This window comes from Neolamprologus multifasciatus, chromosome 18 (assembly GCF_963576455.1).
Source record: "Neolamprologus multifasciatus chromosome 18, fNeoMul1.2, whole genome shotgun sequence".
NCBI lineage: Eukaryota > Metazoa > Chordata > Actinopteri > Cichliformes > Cichlidae > Neolamprologus > Neolamprologus multifasciatus.
In genome coordinates this window covers 9,420,672-9,444,095 of record NC_140456.1, presented here as the reverse complement: position 1 = coordinate 9,444,095, position 23,424 = coordinate 9,420,672, and the positions used below count along the sequence as shown (strand labels likewise).

Below are 23,424 nucleotides of genomic sequence, written 5' to 3'. Positions count from 1 at the left end.
AAGTTCAGGGTTCAGAGATGTTAGTCCTGCATTGTGGAATGGAAAACAAATCAGAAACCCACTCCAGCCGATCCAAGAGCGAAGAAACTTGTATTTAAGAAAAAACTTTAAAAAAACCCACAATTTTCTTTACAAAGTGATAGTCTTTATTTGTTGTTCCTTGTTGGAGGGCAGGGATAGCTCACTAGGTAAAGTGTTGGCCCTGTGATCAGAAGGTCAGGGGTTTGATTCCCCTGAACGGCTACCTTGAAGTACCCCTGAGCAAGGTACTGCACCCAATGGCAGCCCACTGCTTCACTGAGTGAATGGGTTAAATGCAGAGAGGTATTTCCCCACGGGGCTCAATAAAGCATACCTAATTATTGTTCAGCACTTTTATGACGAATTTCTTTATTGACCCACAGAGAAAACAACCGTTTTTACCAAACAGATGGAGATACCATCAGCGAGACTCCCAGAACCTGCAAGACAAAGAAAATGTAAAACAAACAAACAAAAATAATCAAAAGACCTTAAAGTTAAAAAAAAAAGATTAAACTCTGAGTCAATCAGATGTAAAGAAAAATGAATTATTTTAACAGAACTTGACTAGTAGTGATTGTTTGTCTAAATGTTATAGACCAACAATGTGCAAAGCAGGTATACAAATAACTTAATTTGCTTGTTTTACTCTTAAACTAGTAGTCAAAAACAATAAAATAGCATCCAGAAAAATATTAATTGTCTTTCTGTGAAGTTATATTTCACTCTTGGTGTGAGAAGGTCACGTCAATAATTAATTTCTTTAAATGAAAGAAGTGTTATCTTAAGAAAAAAATCAAAATGATCATCATCAACATTTTCTCTTTCAGTCTTACCGGCAAGTAGTGCACAAAGATGTTCAATGTTCTTCATGTCTCTGGTCCAGCTGACCTGGTTGCTATGGTCACAGATGACTGATAGATTTGACAAGCAAACATGGAGAGAAGCACCTGACGTTGTAACCTCTGATTGCTCTCCTCCTTCCTGATAGCAGGTTGTGGTGTCACATGTAAAAATGCTGCTGATGTGAGCGTGATTTGTGCTGCAGGTCATCATGAGGTTACACAAGTCTGAGCTGCTCGACACAGAATTGACGGTCAGGTCGACCGGTGACACTGAATCTGTGGGGGGAGGAGGTGTTTAAACTGTGCTGTCTATGAAGGGGTATGTTGTTCGTGTGAACTGACCATGTGAGATCCTCCGCCAGATGTACAGCTAGGAAACAGAAGCTGTTCACTCTTTCCACAGCAGCGCCATTGATGGTGATCGGGGTATGTGCTTTACAACACCTCTAGAAGTCCACTATTATCTCTTCTGTTTTTGTGACATTGAGGGTGAGATGGTTCTCTTAGCAATAAAGTTTAAAGGCACTGAGATCCTCCTTCACAATGAAATAAGAGATACCAGTGGACATGCAGTCGTAGGTGTAGAGTGAGGACAGGAGAGAGCTCAGTATACACCCCTCACGTAACACCGCGCTGCCATCTGCAAAGGCTGCGCAACGTCACACCAGTGACATCGGATACACAGGTCACACCTCGCTGCGGTCATACCCGTCATACTGCGATGCGTGACGTAACACTGTGCTGTCTATGAAGGTGTATGCTGTTTGTGTGAACTTACCATGTGAGATCCTGCGCCAGATGTAAACCTAGGAAACGGAAGCTGTTCCCTCTTTACACAGCAGTGCCGTTGATGGTGATTGGGGTATGTGCTCTCCTACACCTCCAGAAGTCCACTATCATTTCTTCTGGTTTTGTAATATTGAGGGTGAGTTGTAGTCTTAGCACTGGAGTAAAAAGGCACTGATATCCTCCTTGTAAACTGTCACTCACCGTTGCTGTGTCATCCGCAAACTTCACAATGAATTAGGAGATATTAGTGGCCGTGCAGTCGTAGGTGTAGAGTGAGTACATGAGAGTTCAGTATCCACCCCTGACGTAACACCAAGCTACCGTCTGCGAAGGGTGCATGACACTACACCGGTCAAACTGCGCTGCTGTCACACCAGTCAGATCCGGGATTAACCTTTGGTGATAAGACCCACCATTGTTGTATGGTCCGCAAACTTGACAATGAAATCGGAGATACTAGTGGCCGTGCAGTCGTAGGTGTAGAGTGAGGACAGGAGAGAGCGCAGTATACACCCCTGACGCTACACCGACCTGCCGTCTGCGATGGTTGTATGACGTAACAACGCACTGCCCTCTGCGAAGGCTGCATGACGTCACACTGGTCACACCGGTCACACCGCGCTGCTGTCACACCCGTCACACTGCGCTGCGGTCATACCCGTCATACTGCGCTGCGTGACGTAACACTGTGCTGTCTATGAAGGTGTATGCTGTTTGTGTGAACTTACCATGTGAGATCCTGCGCCAGATGTAAACCTAGGAAACGGAAGCTGTTCCCTCTTTACACAGCAGTGCCGTTGATGGTGATTGGGGTATGTGCTCTCCTACACCTCCAGAAGTCCACTATCATTTCTTCTGGTTTTTTAATATTGAGGGTGAGTTGTAGTCTTAGCACTGGAGTAAAAAGGCACTGACATCCTCCTTGTAAACTGTCACTCACCGTTGCTGTGTCATCCGCAAACTTGAGAATGAAATTGTAGATTCTAGTGGCCGTGCAGGCGTAGGTGTAGAGTGAGGACAGGAGAGAGTTCAGTATACGCCCAGTTCACACTGCGCTGCCGTCATACCCGTCACACCACTTGCACCTTGCTGCTGTCTGTGAAGGTTGCATGACGTCACATCAGTCACACAGATTAGAAACGCGCTGCCGTCACACTGCCCGTCACACCTGTCACACCGTGCTGCCTGCGCGTTTTAACTGGCAGCGCGGTTTAACGGGTATCACAGTTTCACGGGTAGTGTGTTTTCATAGGCAGCGCGGTTTTACAGGTAGCGTGTTTTCACGGGCAGTGCGGTTTCACGGGTAGCGTGGTTTACCGGGTAGCGCGGTTTACCGGGTAGCGCGGTTTATCGGGTAGCGCGGTTTACCGGGTAGCGCGGTTTACCGGGTAGCGCGGTTTACCGGGTAGCGCGGTTTAATGGGAAGCACGGTTTCATGGGCAGCATGGTTTCACGGGTACCACAGTGTCATGGGTAGCACGGTTTGTCACTCCCGTCAAACTGTGCTGTCTATGAAGGGGTATGTTGTTCGTGTGAACTGACCATGTGAGATCCTCCGCCAGATGTACAGCTAGGAAACGGAAGCTGTTCAATCTTTCCACAGCAGCGCCGTTGATGGTGTTCGGGGTTATGCTTTACTACACCTCTAGAAGTCCACTATCATCTCTTCTGTTTTTGTGACATTGAGGGTGAGATGGTACACCCCTGATGTAACACCGCACTGCCGTCTGATAAGGCTGAATGACTTCGCACCGGTCACACCGCACTGCCGTCACACCCGTCATACCACTCAGCGTGACGTAACAAGGTGCTGCTGTCTGCGAAGGTTGCATGACGTCACATCGGTCATACAGATTAGAAACACCCTGCCGTCACACCCGACACACTGTCCGTCACACCCATCACACCGTGCTGCCTGCGCGGTTTGACTGGCAGCGCGGTTTAAGGGAGAACAGACGCTTTTTGAGGAAAACAATTTTCTAGTGCTTGTGTTCACAATCTACATACAACATACAACTTTGACTTGTGCTTCGCTCGAGGCATGTTGGCATATGACAGGAGGGGCAAACAGTTGCTACCTTCCTGTCTTAGTTCCCATAGCAAAGGTAACACCTTTTTCAAGTAGGTGTTGGACAGTCACATCAGCCGGTGGGGTTTTCCTCACTCTTGGAAGTCTCATTGCTGCTCAGTTTGGGGCTTTCACTGTAGTATAAGCTCTCTCTTTTACGTGTAGCATAACCCCAGAGGTCTCAGGTAGATCTAGTGAAGTCTCCAAAGTTTGGATAACTTCCAGGCTGGGAAGCTTCCCATCGACATGACAAATAAAATCTTTTTTCTTAAAGATGACTGACAGTGGCCCTACTCCCTTTGATACTGTAAGATGTATGAGCACGTTTTCACGGGCTGCACAGTTTCGTGGGCAGCACGGTTCCGCGGTTACCGCAGTGTCACCGGTAGCGCGGTTTGTCACTGCCGTGAAACTGCACTGTCTATGAAGGGGTATGTTGTTCATGTGAACTGACCATGTCAGATCCTCTGCCAGATGTACAGCTAGGAAACGGAAGCTGTTCTCTCTTTCCACAGCACATCGGGGTATGTGCTTTACAACACCTCTAGAAGTCCACGATCATCTCTTCTGTTTTTGTGATATTGAGGGTGAGATGGTTCTCTTAGCAATAAAGTTTAAAGGCACTGAGATCCTCCTTGTAACCGTCACCAACCACTGTTGTGTCATCCGCAAACTTCACAATGAATTAGGAGATATTAGTGGCCGTGCAGTCGTAGGTGTAGAGTGAGGACATGAGAGTTCAGTATCCACCCCTGACGTAACACCAAGCTACCGTCTGCGAAGGGTGCATGACACTACACCGGTCAAACCGCGCTGCTGTCACACCAGTCAGATCCGGGATTAACCTTTGGTGATAAGACCCACCATTGTTGTATGGTCCGCAAACTTGACAATGAAATCGGAGATATTAGTGGCCGTGCAGTCGTAGGTGTAGAGTGAGGACAGGAGAGAGCGCAGTATACACCCCTGACGCTACACCGACCTGCCGTCTGCGATGGTTGTATGAAGTAACAACGCACTGCCCTCTGCGAAGGCTGCATGACGTCACACTGGTCACACTGGTCACACCGCGCTGCTGTCACACCCGTCACACTGCGCTGCGGTCATACCCGTCATACTGCGCTGCGTGACGTAACACTGTGCTGTCTATGAAGGTGTATGCTGTTTGTGTGAACTTACCATGTGAGATCCTGCGCCAGATGTAAACCTAGGAAACGGAAGCTGTTCCCTCTTTACACAGCAGTGCCGTTGATGGTGATTGGGGTATGTGCTCTCCTACACCTCCAGAAGTCCACGATCATTTCTTCTGGTTTTTTAATATTGAGGGTGAGTTGTAGTCTTAGCACTGGAGTAAAAAGGCACTGACATCCTCCTTGTAAACTGTCATTCACCGTTGCTGTGTCATCCGCAAACTTGAGAATGAAATTGTAAATTCTAGTGGCCGTGCAGGCGTAGGTGTAGAGTGAGGACAGGAGAGAGTTCAGTATACGCCCAGTTCACACTGCGCTGCCGTCATACCCGTCACACCACTTGCACCTTGCTGCTGTCTGTGAAGGTTATATGACGTCACATCAGTCACACAGATTAGAAACGCGCTGCCGTCACACTGCCCGTCACACCTGTCACACCGTGCTGCCTGCGCGTTTTAACTGGCAGCGCGGTTTAACGGGTATCACAGTTTCACGGGTAGTGTGTTTTCATAGGCAGCGCGGTTTTACAGGTAGCATGTTTTCACGGGCAGCGCGGTTCACCGGGTAGCGCGGTTTACCGGGTAGCGCGGTTTATCGGGTAGCGCGGTTTACCGGGTAGCGCGGTTTACCGGGTAGCGCGGTTTATCGGGTAGCGCGGTTTACCGGGTAGTGCGGTTTACCGGGTAGCGCGGTTTCCCAGGTAGCGCGGTTTACCGGGCAGCACGGTTTAATGGGAAGCACGGTTTCATGGGCAGCATGGTTTCACGGGTACCACAGTGTCATGGGTAGCACGGTTTGTCACTCCCGTCAAACTGTGCTGTCTATGAAGGGGTATGTTGTTCGTGTGAACTGACCATGTGAGATCCTCCGCCAGATGTACAGCTAGGAAACGGAAGCTGTTCAATCTTTCCACAGCAGCGCCATTGATGGTGTTCGGGGTTATGCTTTACTACACCTCTAGAAGTCCACTATCATCTCTTCTGATTTTGTGACATTGAGGGTGAGATGGTACACCCCTGACGTAACACCGCACTGCCGTCTGATAAGGCTGAATGACTTCGCACCGGTCACACCGCACTGCCGTCACACCCGTCATACCACTCAGCGTGACGTAACAAGGTGCTGCTGTCTGCGAAGGTTGCATGACGTCACATCGGTCATACAGATTAGAAACACCCTGCCGTCACACCCGACACAGTGTCCGTCACACCCATCACACCGTGCTGCCTGCGCGGTTTGACTGGCAGCGCGGTTTAAGGGAGAACAGACGCTTTTTGAGGAAAACAATTTTCTAGTGCTTGTGTTCACAATCTACATACAACATACAACTTTGACCCGTGCTTCGCTCGAGGCATGTTGGCATATGACAGGAGGGGCAAACAGTTGCTACCTTCCTGTCTTAGTTCCCATAGCAAAGGTAACACCTTTTTCAAGTAGGTGTTGGACAGTCACATCAGCCGGTGGGGTTTTCCTCACTCTTGGAAGTCTCATTGCTGCTCAGTTTGGGGCTTTCACTGTAGTATAAGCTCTCTCTTTTACGTGTAGCATAACCCCAGAGGTCTCAGGTAGATCTAGTGAAGTCTCCAAAGTTTGGATAACTTCCAGGCTGGGAAGCTTCCCATCGACATGACAAATAGAATCTTTTTTCTTAAAGATGACTGACAGTGGCCCTACTCCCTTTGATACTGTAAGATGTATGAGTGCGTTTTAACGGGCTGCACAGTTTCGTGGGCAGCATGGTTTCTCGGTTACCGCAGTGTCACCGGTAGCGCGGTATGTCACGCCCGTGAAACTGCACTGTCTATGAAGGGGTACAGCTAGGAAACGGAAGCTGTTCTCTCTTTCCACAGCACATTGGGGTATGTGCTTTACAACACCTCTAGAAGTCCACGATCATCTCTTCTGTTTTTGTGATATTGAGGGTGAGATGGTTCTCATAGCAATAAAGTTTAAAGGCACTGAGATCCTCCTTGTAACCGTCACCAACCACTGTTGTGTCATCCGCAAACTTCACAATGAATTAGGAGATATTAGTGGCCGTGCAGTCGTAGGTGTAGAGTGAGTACATGAGAGTTCAGTATCCACCCCTGACGTAACACCAAGCTACCGTCTGCGAAGGGTGCATGACACTACACCGGTCAAACTGCGCTGCTGTCACACCAGTCAGATCCGGGATTAACCTTTGGTGATAAGACCCACCATTGTTGTATGGTCCGCAAACTTGACAATGAAATCGGAGATACTAGTGGCCGTGCAGTCGTAGGTGTAGAGTGAGGACAGGAGAGAGCGCAGTATACACCCCTGACGCTACACCGACCTGCCGTCTGCGATGGTTGTATGACGTAACAACGCACTGCCCTCTGCGAAGGCTGCATGACGTCACACTGGTCACACCGGTCACACCGCGCTGCTGTCACACCCGTCACACTGCGCTGCGGTCATACCCGTCATACTGCGCTGCGTGACGTAACACTGTGCTGTCTATGAAGGTGTATGCTGTTTGTGTGAACTTACCATGTGAGATCCTGCGCCAGATGTAAACCTAGGAAACGGAAGCTGTTCCCTCTTTACACAGCAGTGCCGTTGATGGTGATTGGGGTATGTGCTCTCCTACACCTCCAGAAGTCCACTATCATTTCTTCTGGTTTTTTAATATTGAGGGTGAGTTGTAGTCTTAGCACTGGAGTAAAAAGGCACTGACATCCTCCTTGTAAACTGTCACTCACCGTTGCTGTGTCATCCGCAAACTTGAGAATGAAATTGTAGATTCTAGTGGCCGTGCAGGCGTAGGTGTAGAGTGAGGACAGGAGAGAGTTCAGTATACGCCCAGTTCACACTGCGCTGCCGTCATACCCGTCACACCACTTGCACCTTGCTGCTGTCTGTGAAGGTTGCATGACGTCACATCAGTCACACAGATTAGAAACGCGCTGCCGTCACACCTGTCACACTGCCCGTCACACCTGTCACACCGTGCTGCCTGCCCGTTTTAACTGGCAGCGCGGTTTAACGGGTATCACAGTTTCACGGGTAGTGTGTTTTCATAGGCAGCGCGGTTTTACAGGTAGCGTGTTTTCACGGGCAGTGCGGTTTCACGGGTAGCGTGGTTTACCGGGTAGCGCGGTTTACCGGGTAGCGCGGTTTACCGGGTAGCGCGGTTTATCGGGTAGCGCGGTTTACCGGGTAGCGCGGTTTCCCGGGTAGCGCGGTTTACCGGGCAGCGCGGTTTAATGGGAAGCACGGTTTCATGGGCAGCATGGTTTCACGGGTACCACAGTGTCATGGGTAGCACGGTTTGTCACTCCCGTCAAACTGTGCTGTCTATGAAGGGGTATGTTGTTCGTGTGAACTGACCATGTCAGATCCTCTGCCAGATGTACAGCTAGGAAACGGAAGCTGTTCTCTCTTTCCACAGCACATCGGGGTATGTGCTTTACAACACCTCTAGAAGTCCACGATCATCTCTTCTGTTTTTGTGATATTGAGGGTGAGATGGTTCTCTTAGCAATAAAGTTTAAAGGCACTGAGATCCTCCTTGTAACCGTCACCAACCACTGTTGTGTCATCCGCAAACTTCACAATGAATTAGGAGATATTAGTGGCCGTGCAGTCGTAGGTGTAGAGTGAGGACATGAGAGTTCAGTATCCACCCCTGACGTAACACCAAGCTACCGTCTGCGAAGGGTGCATGACACTACACCGGTCAAACCGCGCTGCTGTCACACCAGTCAGATCCGGGATTAACCTTTGGTGATAAGACCCACCATTGTTGTATGGTCCGCAAACTTGACAATGAAATCGGAGATATTAGTGGCCGTGCAGTCGTAGGTGTAGAGTGAGGACAGGAGAGAGCGCAGTATACACCCCTGACGCTACACCGACCTGCCGTCTGCGATGGTTGTATGAAGTAACAACGCACTGCCCTCTGCGAAGGCTGCATGACGTCACACTGGTCACACTGGTCACACCGCGCTGCTGTCACACCCGTCACACTGCGCTGCGGTCATACCCGTCATACTGCGCTGCGTGACGTAACACTGTGCTGTCTATGAAGGTGTATGCTGTTTGTGTGAACTTACCATGTGAGATCCTGCGCCAGATGTAAACCTAGGAAACGGAAGCTGTTCCCTCTTTACACAGCAGTGCCGTTGATGGTGATTGGGGTATGTGCTCTCCTACACCTCCAGAAGTCCACGATCATTTCTTCTGGTTTTTTAATATTGAGGGTGAGTTGTAGTCTTAGCACTGGAGTAAAAAGGCACTGACATCCTCCTTGTAAACTGTCATTCACCGTTGCTGTGTCATCCGCAAACTTGAGAATGAAATTGTAAATTCTAGTGGCCGTGCAGGCGTAGGTGTAGAGTGAGGACAGGAGAGAGTTCAGTATACGCCCAGTTCACACTGCGCTGCCGTCATACCCGTCACACCACTTGCACCTTGCTGCTGTCTGTGAAGGTTATATGACGTCACATCAGTCACACAGATTAGAAACGCGCTGCCGTCACACTGCCCGTCACACCTGTCACACCGTGCTGCCTGCGCGTTTTAACTGGCAGCGCGGTTTAACGGGTATCACAGTTTCACGGGTAGTGTGTTTTCATAGGCAGCGCGGTTTTACAGGTAGCGTGTTTTCACGGGCAGCGCGGTTCACCGGGTAGCGCGGTTTACCGGGTAGCGCGGTTTACCGGGTAGCGCGGTTTATCGGGTAGTGCGGTTTACCGGGTAGCGCGGTTTCCCGGGTAGCGCGGTTTACCGGGCAGCACGGTTTAATGGGAAGCACGGTTTCATGGGCAGCATGGTTTCACGGGTACCACAGTGTCATGGGTAGCACGGTTTGTCACTCCCGTCAAACTGTGCTGTCTATGAAGGGGTATGTTGTTCGTGTGAACTGACCATGTGAGATCCTCCGCCAGATGTACAGCTAGGAAACGGAAGCTGTTCAATCTTTCCACAGCAGCGCCGTTGATGGTGTTCGGGGTTATGCTTTACTACACCTCTAGAAGTCCACTATCATCTCTTCTGTTTTTGTGACATTGAGGGTGAGATGGTACACCCCTGACGTAACACCGCACTGCCGTCTGATAAGGCTGAATGACTTCGCACCGGTCACACCGCACTGCCGTCACACCCGTCATACCACTCAGCGTGACGTAACAAGGTGCTGCTGTCTGCGAAGGTTGCATGACGTCACATCGGTCATACAGATTAGAAACACCCTGCCGTCACACCCGACACACTGTCCGTCACACCCATCACACCGTGCTGCCTGCGCGGTTTGACTGGCAGCGCGGTTTAAGGGAGAACAGACACTTTTTGAGGAAAACAATTTTCTAGTGCTTGTGTTCACAATCTACATACAACATACAACTTTGACTCGTGCTTCGCTCGAGGCATGTTGGCATATGACAGGAGGGGCAAATAGTTGCTACCTTCCTGTCTTAGTTCCCATAGCAAAGGTAACACCTTTTTCAAGTAGGTGTTGGACAGTCACATCAGCCGGTGGGGTTTTCCTCACTCTTGGAAGTCTCATTGCTGCTCAGTTTGGGGCTTTCACTGTAGTATAAGCTCTCTCTTTTACGTGTAGCATAACCCCAGAGGTCTCAGGTAGATCTAGTGAAGTCTCCAAAGTTTGGATAACTTCCAGGCTGGGAAGCTTCCCATCGACATGACAAATAAAATCTTTTTTCTTAAAGATGACTGACAGTGGCCCTACTCCCTTTGATACTGTAAGATGTATGAGCACGTTTTCACGGGCTGCACAGTTTCGTGGGCAGCATGGTTCCGCGGTTACCGCAGTGTCACCGGTAGCGCGGTTTGTCACTGCCGTGAAACTGCACTGTCTATGAAGGGGTATGTTGTTCATGTGAACTGACCATGTCAGATCCTCTGCCAGATGTACAGCTAGGAAACGGAAGCTGTTCTCTCTTTCCACAGCACATCGGGGTATGTGCTTTACAACACCTCTAGAAGTCCACGATCATCTCTTCTGTTTTTGTGATATTGAAGGTGAGATGGTTCTCTTAGCAATAAAGTTTAAAGGCACTGAGATCCTCCTTGTAACCGTCACCAACCGCTGTTGTGTCATCCGCAAACTTCACAATGAATTAGGAGATATTAGTGGCCGTGCAGTCGTAGGTGTAGAGTGAGTACATGAGAGTTCAGTATCCACCCCTGACGTAACACCAAGCTACCGTCTGCGAAGGGTGCATGACACTACACCGGTCAAACCGCGCTGCTGTCACACCAGTCACACCCGGGATTAACCTTTGGTGATAAGACCCACCATTGTTGTATGGTCTGCAAACTTGACAATGAAATTGGAGATACTAGTGGCCGTGCAGTCGTAGGTGTAGAGTGAGGACAGGAGAGAGCGCAGTGTACACCCCTGACGCTACACCGACCTGCCGTCTGCGATGGTTGTATGACGTAACAACGCACTGCCCTCTGCGAAGGCTGCATGACGTCACACTGGTCACACCGGTCACACCGCGCTGCTGTCACACCCGTCACACTGCGCTGCGGTCATACCCGTCATACTGCGCTGCGTGACGTAACACTGTGCTGTCTATGAAGGTGTATGCTGTTTGTGTGAACTTACCATGTGAGATCCTGCGCCAGATGTAAACCTAGGAAACGGAAGCTGTTCCCTCTTTACACAGCAGTGCCGTTGATGGTGATTGGGGTATGTGCTCTCCTACACCTCCAGAAGTCCACTATCATTTCTTCTGGTTTTTTAATATTGAGGGTGAGTTGTAGTCTTAGCACTGGAGTAAAAAGGCACTGACATCCTCCTTGTAAACTGTCACTCACCGTTGCTGTGTCATCCGCAAACTTGAGAATGAAATTGTAGATTCTAGTGGCCGTGCAGGCGTAGGTGTAGAGTGAGGACAGGAGAGAGTTCAGTATACGCCCAGTTCACACTGCGCTGCTGTCATACCCGTCACACCACTTGCACCTAGCTGCTGTCTGTGAAGGTTATATGACGTCACATCAGTCACACAGATTAGAAACGCGCTGCCGTCACACTGCCCGTCACACCTGTCACACCGTGCTGCCTGCGCGTTTTAACTGGCAGCGCGGTTTAACGGGTATCACAGTTTCACGGGTAGTGTGTTTTCATAGGCAGCGCGGTTTTACAGGTAGCGTGTTTTCACGGGCAGCGTGGTTTCACAGGTAGCGCGGTTTATCGGGTAGCGCGGTTTACCGGGTAGCGCGGTTTATCGGGTAGCGCGGTTTACCGGGTAGCGCGGTTTATCGGGTAGCGCGGTTTACCGGGTAGTGCGGTTTACCGGGTAGCGCGGTTTCCCGGGTAGCGCGGTTTACCGGGCAGCGCGGTTTAATGGGAAGCACGGTTTCATGGGCAGCATGGTTTCACGGGTACCACAGTGTCATGGGTAGCACGGTTTGTCACTCCCGTCAAACTGTGCTGTCTATGAAGGGGTATGTTGTTCGTGTGAACTGACCATGTGAGATCCTCCGCCAGATGTACAGCTAGGAAACGGAAGCTGTTCAATCTTTCCACAGCAGCGCCGTTGATGGTGTTCGGGGTTATGCTTTACTACACCTCTAGAAGTCCACTATCATCTCTTCTGTTTTTGTGACATTGAGGGTGAGATGGTACACCCCTGACGTAACACCGCCGTCTGATAAGGCCGAATGACTTCGCACCGGTCACACCGCACTGCCGTCACACCCGTCATACCACTCAGCGTGACGTAACAAGGTGCTGCTGTCTGCGAAGGTTGCATGACGTCACATCGGTCATACAGATTAGAAACACCCTGCCGTCACACCCGACACACTGTCCGTCACACCCATCACACCGTGCTGCCTGCGCGGTTTGACTGGCAGCGCGGTTTAAGGGAGAACAGACACTTTTTGAGGAAAACAATTTTCTAGTGCTTGTGTTCACAATCTACATACAACATACAACTTTGACCCGTGCTTCGCTCGAGGCATGTTGGCATATGACAGGAGGGGCAAATAGTTGCTACCTTCCTGTCTTAGTTCCCATAGCAAAGGTAACACCTTTTTCAAGTAGGTGTTGGACAGTCACATCAGCCGGTGGGGTTTTCCTCACTCTTGGAAGTCTCATTGCTGCTCAGTTTGGGGCTTTCACTGTAGTATAAGCTCTCTCTTTTACGTGTAGCATAACCCCAGATGTCTCAGGTAGATCTAGTGAAGTCTCCAAAGTTTGGATAACTTCCAGGCTGGGAAGCTTCCCATCGACATGACAAATAGAATCTTTTTTCTTAAAGATGACTGACAGTGGCCCTACTCCCTTTGATGCTGTATGATGTATGACCGCGTTTTCACGGGCTGCACAGTTAAGTGGGCAGCATGGTTCCGCGGTTACCGCAGTGTCACCGGTAGCGCGGTTTGTCACTCCCGTGAAACTGCACTGTCTATGGAGGGGTATGTTGTTCATGTGAACTGACCATGTCAGATCCTCTGCCAGATGTACAGCTAGGAAATGGAAGCTGTTCTCCCTTTCCACGGCACATCGGGGTATGTGCTTTACAACACCTCTAGAAGTCCACGATCATCTCTTCTGTTTTTGTGATATTGAGGGTGAGATGGTTCTCTTAGCAATAAAGTTTAAAGGCACTGAGATCCTCCTTGTAACAGTCACCAACCACTGTTGTGTCATCCAACAGAGCAATTTTAGAACTATAAGATGATAAGCTGTGTGTCTTTTTTATAACAGTGACATGGTTGTATTTACCTTAATTAAACGAGTTGTCAGTCGCGGTAAACCAGCAAAAAAACTCAAGCAGCCGGGCTACATAAAAAGTGTAGGGGGCGTGTGGGCGGGAGCGTTACACAGTCGCTCCACCTAAAGTCACTACTGCGCAGACTCTGGCTTCAAATTTGCAAGATGGCAGCTTCCACAAGCGGGGTATTTTGGCTTCATTTTTTGCACAATGGTAGGAGGCGGGGTCGCGTCGTCCATGTTTTCTACAGTCAATGGAGCTGACCATGTGTTCACACCGTTCACACCAGTGACCCAGTTCACACCGCGCTGCCGTTACACCCGTCACACCAGTCGCACCTTGATGCCGTCTGCGAAAATTGTATGACATCACATCAGTCACACAGATTAGAAATGCGCTGCCGTCACACCGGTCACACTGCCCGTCATGCAGTGCTGCCTGCGTGGTTTAGTTGGCAGCGCAGCTTAACGGGTATCACGGTTTCACGGGTAGAGCGTTTTCATGGGCAGCATGGTTTCACGGGTACCGCAGTGTCACGGGTAGCGCAGTTTGTCACTCCCGTTAAAGGAAAATACGCATCAGTGGTTACTCTCCATCAATGTGCAACAAGTTGCAATACTTACCCTGAACCGTGATGTTGTATTCAGTTAATATTACTTTATCTTGAGGCCCTATCACTTGTGCAGTATAAACTCCACTGTCTGCCTCTTGAAGATTCTTCAGTTTCACAGAGTGATTTCTCACAGAAAACTCAACCCTTCCAAAGTAATCATCAGTGACTGTTGGTTCTCTACCAAGTGAAAATGTTATTAAACTATTTTCAACCTTAAATGTCCACTTAAAAATAAACAAATATTTTTGGACACAAATCACATCAAGAAGTACATCCTTTCTCTTCTGTACAAACACAAACGTCACTGCACCCTGGAGAGAATAGAAGTCACATAATAGAATATCAGGAAATATAATTAGAATTATTATTAATAATTTTGTAAATTTGTGCAGAAGAAATGAAATGAAAGAATGAAAGAAATCCATCCACATTAATATCAGAACACATTTATCACATTTATTTATGTGATAAATGTTATTTATTTATCACATATCACATTTATCACAGTTTTCACTGTGATAACACCATTGCTTACTGAGTAAGACCCTTAGGATCAGAGATTAAGATTTTTTAAACACAGGGCCGATCCAGCCTTCCTGTTTTGGGGTGCTGGTCCCACAAGATCAACAAACATTAAAATAATAGAAAAACACAGGTCGTCCACTGCCCTCTGCTGGTGATATCAAAGAAACACATAGACTAGACCAGACTAGAATATAATAACGCTTTATTGCCATTTTACAAATACAACTAAATTAAGGTGCTGCGCACCAAATGTCTAGAATCAAGATTGATAGATACCAAACATTCAAAAGTCAAAAACTTGCTTAGCCTCCCAATCACTGTTTTCCTAAGATTAAATCCTAAAAAGCATTTTAACATCAGCAAAAAGCAGTTCTATTTATAAACTAAGCATTTGGTGGACTTCATTGACAGCTAATCATACATCCCCTGTGGGGTTCATGTAAAGGTACATGAACAGTTTTATGGGTAGATGTGCATCCCTTTTTTTCTCTAGTTTTGCATCTGAAATTTCTCTATGAGGTGAACAGTGATGACAGCAAAGACCATGATGATCAGACCAACAGAGAACATGACTGTCTTCACCATACAGAAGGAGACACCGTCAGAGAAACTCTCAGAACCTGAAACACAGAGCAAAACCAGACTTTGCCTTTACAGGACATTGGGAAAGGATAAAACCAGTAATACCTCTCACTGGATGTGGATACCATTTGATTCACAATGTAATTTTTGATGTATGTGTTTTAGAGCCTGTAATAAAACAACATATGTTGAAAGTACTAAAGCTGTACCAAAAAAAACAGGTTACCATTCACTAAATATTCAGTTATAATGATATTGATTAATTACTTACTGGTTCTTTTGTTTGTTTTTCACACATGCAGACAATAACATAATGCATGTTTGCATGTTATCCAAATGTTTTTAGGCTTACAGTGAATTTCCAGGCTGGAAAATGTTATCAGAAAAAAAAAAATCTGCTTATCTGACTTACCAACGTTTCGAGGACAAAAATGTCCAATCTCTATCATATCCTTGGTCCAGTTTACTTCATTGCTGTAGTTACATATGATGGATCCATCTGACATGTAGACATGAAGAGAAACGTTGGACCACCACCAGGTCTCTCTTTGTTCTCCTCCCTCTTGATGGCAAGTTTTGTTATTACATTTAAAAGTGCTGTTGATGTTAAAGTTATATGTACTGCAGGTCACAGTAAGGTTACAGGAGTATGAGCTGTTGAACATGGAGTCCACTATCAGGTTAACTGGAGACGATGGATCTGGAGGCAGATATACGACATCCAAAGTTTTAGTGATATAGCAGCAGCCCAGCACTGGTTTTGATTGTTAACATACCTACAATAAAATAAGTCATCCACTTCCATGGGAATGTCTTCTTCCATGCCGAAGTCATAATCAGTAAAATCGACTGCACTCCACACTGAAAAAATGGGAATTGGCAGGCTTTTGAATTTGCACAAATGAATTTAGTTAATGCTACACAAGCCTTTCATGTTTCTCTTATTTACATGATTAAATAAAGTACCATTTACTTGATTATAAACAATACTGAGACTACTCATTTTTCTTGCATTGATTTAAAGTGACTAAATTAAAATACTAAAACCATTGTAATCATGTTTGACCACAACCGGAAATGATGCAATATATTCAAAGACAACAACTAAATATGATTGGATAATAAGACCTAGAGTCTTATCCAATAAGACAACAACATAATTTAAGGAGAGCGCAATTGACCGCCAGATTCTGGAAAACTGTTTAGCGGCATGCAACCTTTGGCACTGAGTCAGGCATACTGAGAAGGTAAGTAATTTAAATACATTTGTTTTAGTTGGGTACGTTTTCACAGAATTGTTGTAGTGCATGCTATATGAAAAGTAATCTGTAATGTATCTACATGTTGTTTTTACAGTGCTAGCTAAAGTTGGTATTAGCTTTGTGGCTAAAACTGAAAAATAGTATCAAATTGCAGCTGTTGTCGGTCAGATATGGAATTTATGCATGTGACAGAGAGCACTGACGTTTTTGATGGCTTAGCAAGTTAAAACATCACTGAGAGAGCGCAATAGTGTTTGTGTTACTCGTGCTAGTTATGGCTACAGTGGCTAATTAGTCCGGCTGTAACCGTCAGAGTTTAAGAAGCTGGGAGCCCCACAGTGCCATACCCTAATTCTTGCTGCTGACACGCACTCAAGTTATAATAAGGATCCTGCCACCTTAGACGTGGGTTTAAGAACCTGTGCCCATAAATGCCAAATCATTTCTCCATTTAGTCATTGTTTTAGGTGAAGTGTCACTTATTTGACTATTCTATTGGTCAAGCCCAAATAATACAGCAGATATCTACAAGGAGATAAGTTTGTTCAACAGAGTATGTCTTATTAAGTGATGTATTGTGAATTTTCCGACATCGTCCTAACAAAAATTAGGACCCCCCCCCCCCCTTTTTTTTTCTACTTTGTGTAGAACATATGTGAGCTGCTTCTCAAAACATTATGTGTAAATAAGAGAAAGATTGGTACTTTAAAGAAACCATTGATGCTCTTCTGAACTGGAATAAATACCCTTTTTCAATTAAAATTAATGTTTTTTGTGATGGTGGAATTTTTACCTTTATCATTACAGAAGTCAAAACATCAGATGATGATAGCTTACCATCTAAACTCCCCATCTCTTGGCAATTCTGAATTAGAGGGCTCAGCTGTATCGGCCTTTCTTGTGGATTTAAAGAGTTAAAGACTTAAAGAGGAGATAGCTTAAGTCATTAGGTACATATTCCCTGACATTCTAGATGTTGACCTTGGACAGTGTGTGACATAAAGAGTATAACTTATAGAAAGGGAATGGTACTGGCCCAAAGGGCAGCAGGTGGATTGCCAGAACACTGAAAAACCATATCTGCATTGTACCACAGCATATTCTACATTGTGAGAGAGCTTGGTGGCTGGTACAGAGAGCACGACAGAGCTTTTGAGCTCAGCCCAGTATCATCAAGAATATTCACTCTCATTTCACTCTGTGAACTCCTTGATACTTATCCATTGGTTGACTATGAGATTGGATCAGTCCACATTGTGACTTTAAAAAGGCATATAGAAATAAAAGGTGTTCATATAAGTGTAATAGGTTCAGTCGCATGTATTTCCTTAAATAAATTCTTCTTCTTTTTTTTATGTCTGATCTTTATAACTTTGACTATTGGGTATGGATAGCTTTATGAAAACTAAACTGAAATGATTCTTTCTGAATATGTAATTCTTTTTTGCCTACAGAGTCCTATGGTCCTAAAGACTGTTTTGGCTGACGGAACCTGTCGAAGGCTCACTCTCTAATGAAGCGCCTGAATCAACTGAGGATCTCATCGTTGAAGTCAAGAGACAGTGTTGTCTTCAGGGCAGTTTCAGACTTCAGTTTATGGATTCCTTGTTTGGGAATGAGTTTCTTAACCTCACCTCAGTTTCAGAAGTTGCAGACAAAGGGACTCTTAAAGCTATTGACATGCCAAAGCCCACCACATGGACATAAAAAAGAGTAACAGAGTTGGTGAAACTCAAGATGGAAAAGACTTTTTCATACAGAAGACATGAAGATGTTCGTGATGCACCAATGGTGGAGGCTTTCAAGGCAAGATGGCCTGATCTATTTGATTTCCATGAGGTAAGGTTTGCCTCATACACTGTGTTCTTGTGGTATTAGCCTAAAATGGTTAAGGCACAGTTGTTATTTGACAGCCCATTTCTTCAGCATGAGTGATTGTGGCCTTCTTCCAGGTATTAAACCTTTGAAGCTCATTCCTCTGTGCTCATGTTTTCAGATCAACGCTGAGTTTAAGAGAATTGCCACCATCCCCCCTCAAACAAAGTTCGTGGCTCAGCTGGCTCTCCACTTGGACAACCTGGTGAAGTTGGTCAACAGAAGAGGAGAGCTTGGACTAATACTGAAAAGAATTGTGGCATAAATGGATAATGTAAGTGATAAAGCCTGAATTTCAAATGTTTTCCCATGATAAATTCTCGCATATTGTATTTTTACATCTGCTTGTTTTTTTAACCTTCACTTATTATTAATTGCCAGTAAACCTATTATTAATTTGTGTGCCTTTACTTTAAAAACATTCATGTAAAGTACACTATTAAAACTTAAATGAAGGACAAGGGCTGAATGAAGATGCTAATTACATACATTTCATTTCAGTGTGAAGATGTTGATGCTGCGTCTGTCAAGGGAGTGTGTATCTACATGGGTGAAGACCCTGGCATGCTTATCCGGGAGTATGTGGTATGTACTTGTGTTTTTTTTTTGTTTTTTTTTTTTCAGACTTTCCACAGTGTGTCATATTACTTACTTAGCATGAAATGACTAACATGGCTTCTTTTTTACAGTGCATGGAAGAACGTGCCATCAGTGAGACTGTTGAAGACACCACTGTTCGAATTTATCTTCTTAAAGAGCAAGCTTCAGCAGATGAACAAGAGTTGTCCTCGCAGGCATCAGGGTGGCGAAGAATTTGGATAATGTAGCATTTGCTGTGATAATGCTATTTGGACTCATGTATGCATTAAACCTTGCCTACCCTGCTGACCTTCGCTACAACTTTGACGTTTTCCAGAAGGTTTTCATGGAACTGGATGGAGCTAAACTCTCTAAAGTTCTTGCTTTCAAAAACCATCTGTTTCATTGAGAAGTCAAAGACTGCACTTCTGCAATTCTTTGCAGTTTTTCATTTTGTGTTCAGTAACGTTATACTGCTTGTGTTTTTATTGCTTTCCCCTCATGTGACTGCAATGCAGGATGATTTTTCCTTTTGGTATCATGTTGTAAGAAATTTTTACTGATGATTTTTAGCAATATGTTCTAAGTCAACCTTAATGTCCTGCTTACATGTTTAAAATGAAGATTAAAATTCATGTAGGTGTTTGGTATTAGTTATGTAACAATGTCATTTAAGGCTCAACTTAGTTGAAATCTTGTACAGATAAATACTTGTACAGAAGCTGAAACTGTTGTCAAATAATACACAAGTTATATTTGTGTAAATATGTTTATTCATAAAAGCGTGTTGCTTTTTTTCAGGTAGTCTTAATTTAGTTTACATTTTTAATTGTGTAATTAATACAAATGTTATATGTAAGAGATGACAGGATCATCTATAAGCACTTTCTTTTATTTGCTGCTAAGGTCAGTTTTTTGTGATATATTTGCAAATATATTCTCAAACTAACTTTTTCTTATAGTTATTTCTGCAGGCTATCTTTAAAAATGTGTTAACAAGTTTATATGGATGTGATTTTGGACTTGTTCATGGCAGAATTGCTGCTTTCACTGCTGTTACAGTTTAATAAAGGTGAATTGTTCAGTAGCACTCAGTCTTTGCCTTTTTTGTCAATAATGATCAGTTAATATTTCAATTGAAAAAATTAAGTAGGATTTAAAGCCATAAGTTGTGTTGCAGGAACATAATTGCAATGTGTTTACATTACATAATATCATTGCGTACCACTGGCAAATAAAAATAAGTTGGTGTTAAACATTAAAATATATTGACATTATGCAATACATTGATATTATGATAACAGATTAATATTAGTACATCAAACATGATTTTTTTAAGTAATCTGATGTAAATAAAATACTTTGATTTGACAAGCATTAATTACTTGAGGGAAAGTGGAAAATTAAGTCAATCATACTTATTCATATTATGTGGGACCGATGTACACAATAAAATCAAGTAAATTGAAATAACTTTTTTTTTCAGTGCAGTATTTCGCTTCCGTTAAGTCTAATTCAGTCCGGTTACTAATATCAAAGTCAGATTCCACAACATCCTCCTCTCCAAACACAGGATGTGACCCTTTAAAACATTAAATGTGACAGTACCAAACAAATCAAACACAATAGGTATATAGTCAATGAATCTTCTAAAATTTCTTAACTTCAGAATTCATACAAACAGAATTTAACAGTATTTTAAGAACTTCCATCTTCATTGTCATGTAGTTTAGGAAAACAACACATTGCTTTTAAATTTCTTTATTTAAGACTCCATTTATAACAAATTTGGTAAATGTACTGACTAGTTTAATGTAGATGGAGGCAACTGTAGCTTGCCTCCATCAGTGTGTGAATGTGTGTGTGAATGGGTGGATGACCGGGTGTGTAAAGCGCTTTGGGGTCCCTAGAGGAGACTAGTAAAAGTGCTATACAAATACAGGCTATTTACCATTTACCATAGTTATTGAATAGATCTTGTCAGTGTTTATGGCCCACATGCAGTACTTGAGTGAAATTTCATGTTAGATTTACAACCTGAGTTATTAAATCAGATTTTAGTCAACATCGTGTATCTTGACAAATCTACTTTTAGACTTCAAACAATGAAGTAAACAATTTTAAAAACAATATATCTTCTTCCATACTACTTTGATCAAATTGCACATTCATATAGGTTAACCATATGTATATATACTCAGTTCTGCTCCAAGTCTGTATTAAATGATCAAGTCATAAATCACACATGATATTTACATTTAATTAGAAAGTTTCCTACCGAGTGTCTCAGAACAGAACAGCAGTGCCACCATCACAGCAAAAGACATGGTTGAATCTCTAACTTCTTTGACTCCAAAATGTGGAACTGTGAACGAATGAAAGCATGACAGTGTTATAACTGTCTCACTTTTTTTCTTTTTTCACAACTACTGGCTGCAGTCTTATAGGGCAAAAGTAAGCACAAACCCTGTTTTAATGCTTGATTTTGTGTATTAACTTACCTGAAACCCCATTAAAGAATGCATATGAATTAACATTTTGCTTTAATGCACAAATAATGCATTAATTAAAGCTTCAACATTTGAGGCATTTTTTGTTGAAAATCACAATCAAAGATATCAGGCACATCTTGTAATGAGTAAAAAACCAAAAACAAACAAAAACATCTCCCAGATCCACTCACAGGTTTAGCCACAAAGTTTCCTTTGTCACAGTTAAAAGGAACAGGTCACCATTTTATCTGAAGGGCCAAACATATGATGGAGACATTATACTTTATTCTTAGTTAACTATTAGTAAAACATTTAGAATTCAATAGAATGAAAATGTCTTACTGTTATTGCTCAGCATTTTAATTTTCCCCATGAACTATAGAAATGAAAAAGATATAAACATGACGGTTGAAATTGTTTCAGACTATCTGCTTTTTAACATATACTATTGAAGTTTAGTCCTCACAGGTGATGTAAGATTGCATTCACTTTTAAATAGCTTCATTTGCAGTGACTTCTTTAGGATTTTTAGGATGTAACACCCTTTACATTTTACATGTTAAGCAAAAAAAAACAGAAATGTAATACAAGTAAAAGGAAGTGGCATCTTTTCACAGATCGAGAACAAGAAAGAGAAATAAAATGAGCAGAACAGCAGACAAGCTTGCTTTTGCCATACTTCAGTTTGCACCCCCGAACCTCGTAACACACTCAAATAGATGTGTTTTTTCCATAATTTTCTCACAAAATAATGTCAAAACATATGACTGTCTTTCAACAAAAGCAAAATTATTCTTTCTTAAAAGATTCTTTATGATATGATTGTAGTTCAATATACAGATAGTACGTAATAACACAGTTTTAGTATATGTGTTTCCAGTCATAGAATATGATACAATGAAGGTTTGCTCTTTCCATGTTTGTGAGTTTTGCCTTAATGTTCAGTTTGAGAAAAACTGAACTGACAAAAAAGAAGCACCAATTATTTCTATAAGTGTTAACATTTACTCATTTATCATTCATCATTTAATCAAAAAGAAAAATGATGTTGAGTCTCAAGCTTTCTACAATCAAGAAGTGAAACCATGAAGTGTTTCCAGAGAGACACAGGACCAGGCCCGTCTCACAGTTGTGTTATTTATGAACTTCCCGTCAATGCCTTGTTTCACTGTTTCAATTCTGTCAGTAGCTACTAAAACACTTTATTGACAAAACAGTTTTGTATCTGAATTTCAATGAGACATTATTTTTAGGACACTACAAAAATTGGCAGCATATTATATGGAATATTCTTTTACATGTCTTTATATATTTGGTTACTTTTTAATTCACACAAACTTTATCAGCTTGCTGCATTTGGAAAGATAACCAATTCTCATTTGAGTTATATATTTCTGTACTCTTTCCCCATTCTTAGGTTACTTTAAATGTTAAATGAACATAACGCTTGTTAAATTGGTGGTGGAACTATTTCTTTATATTTTGACTATTCCTTAAACATTCAAAATAATACAAAGTGGACATTGATTAAAGTAGAATAACTTCTGAGATATCAGAGATTGATAGGTTTGTTTTTGATGATTTTAAATTAGTTTAAGATGGACGTGTTCACTAGCTGCATTCCTTTTTTTCCTTTTTGGTTTAGAACTTTGTAGTTATTAGTTGACCCCCTCACACTGAAGAAACATCTAAAACGTGCTCTCTGGAATCTGAAATACTTCTTTTGCATTTGCTTCCTACATAAAATCTCAAAACAGCTTTATCAGGTTCAACAACCATCAACCAGCATTTATATTATATTTTTTTCAGTCCCGTTTCTAAAATTTCAAAAATCATGTTAATGGTTGCTTTAGTGTTAATTAAATTAAC

At 43.8% G+C, this 23,424-nt stretch overlaps 2 protein-coding genes and 1 pseudogene across 3 annotated transcripts; 1 reads left to right on the top strand and 2 right to left on the bottom strand.

Moving 5' to 3' along the window:
* Nucleotides 1–64: 64 nt before the first annotated feature.
* Nucleotides 65–14,673, bottom strand: LOC146497320 (uncharacterized). The gene is made up of 3 exons (XM_085141507.1): nt 14,251–14,673; nt 858–1,142; nt 65–461 (listed from the first exon to the last, which is right to left on the bottom strand). The coding sequence occupies exons 1-3, from the start codon at nt 14,669–14,671 to the stop codon at nt 391–393; spliced, it is 777 nt and encodes a 258-aa protein (XP_084997633.1). The 5' UTR covers nt 14,672–14,673; the 3' UTR covers nt 65–390.
* Nucleotides 14,674–14,735: 62 nt separating this feature from the next.
* LOC146497318 (uncharacterized) lies at nt 14,736–21,455 on the bottom strand. The gene is made up of 4 exons (XM_085141505.1): nt 21,342–21,455; nt 16,128–16,208; nt 15,760–16,047; nt 14,736–15,385 (listed from the first exon to the last, which is right to left on the bottom strand). Exons 1-4 carry the CDS (start codon nt 21,388–21,390, stop codon nt 15,255–15,257), a joined length of 549 nt encoding a protein of 182 aa, XP_084997631.1. The 5' UTR covers nt 21,391–21,455; the 3' UTR covers nt 14,736–15,254.
* Nucleotides 17,323–20,150, top strand: LOC146497319 (uncharacterized; annotated as a pseudogene). Its single transcript, XR_014870885.1, has 4 exons — nt 17,323–18,448; nt 18,606–18,758; nt 18,986–19,069; nt 19,174–20,150. The product of XR_014870885.1 is annotated as an uncharacterized LOC146497319 (transcript).
* Nucleotides 21,456–23,424: the final 1,969 nt, after the last annotated feature.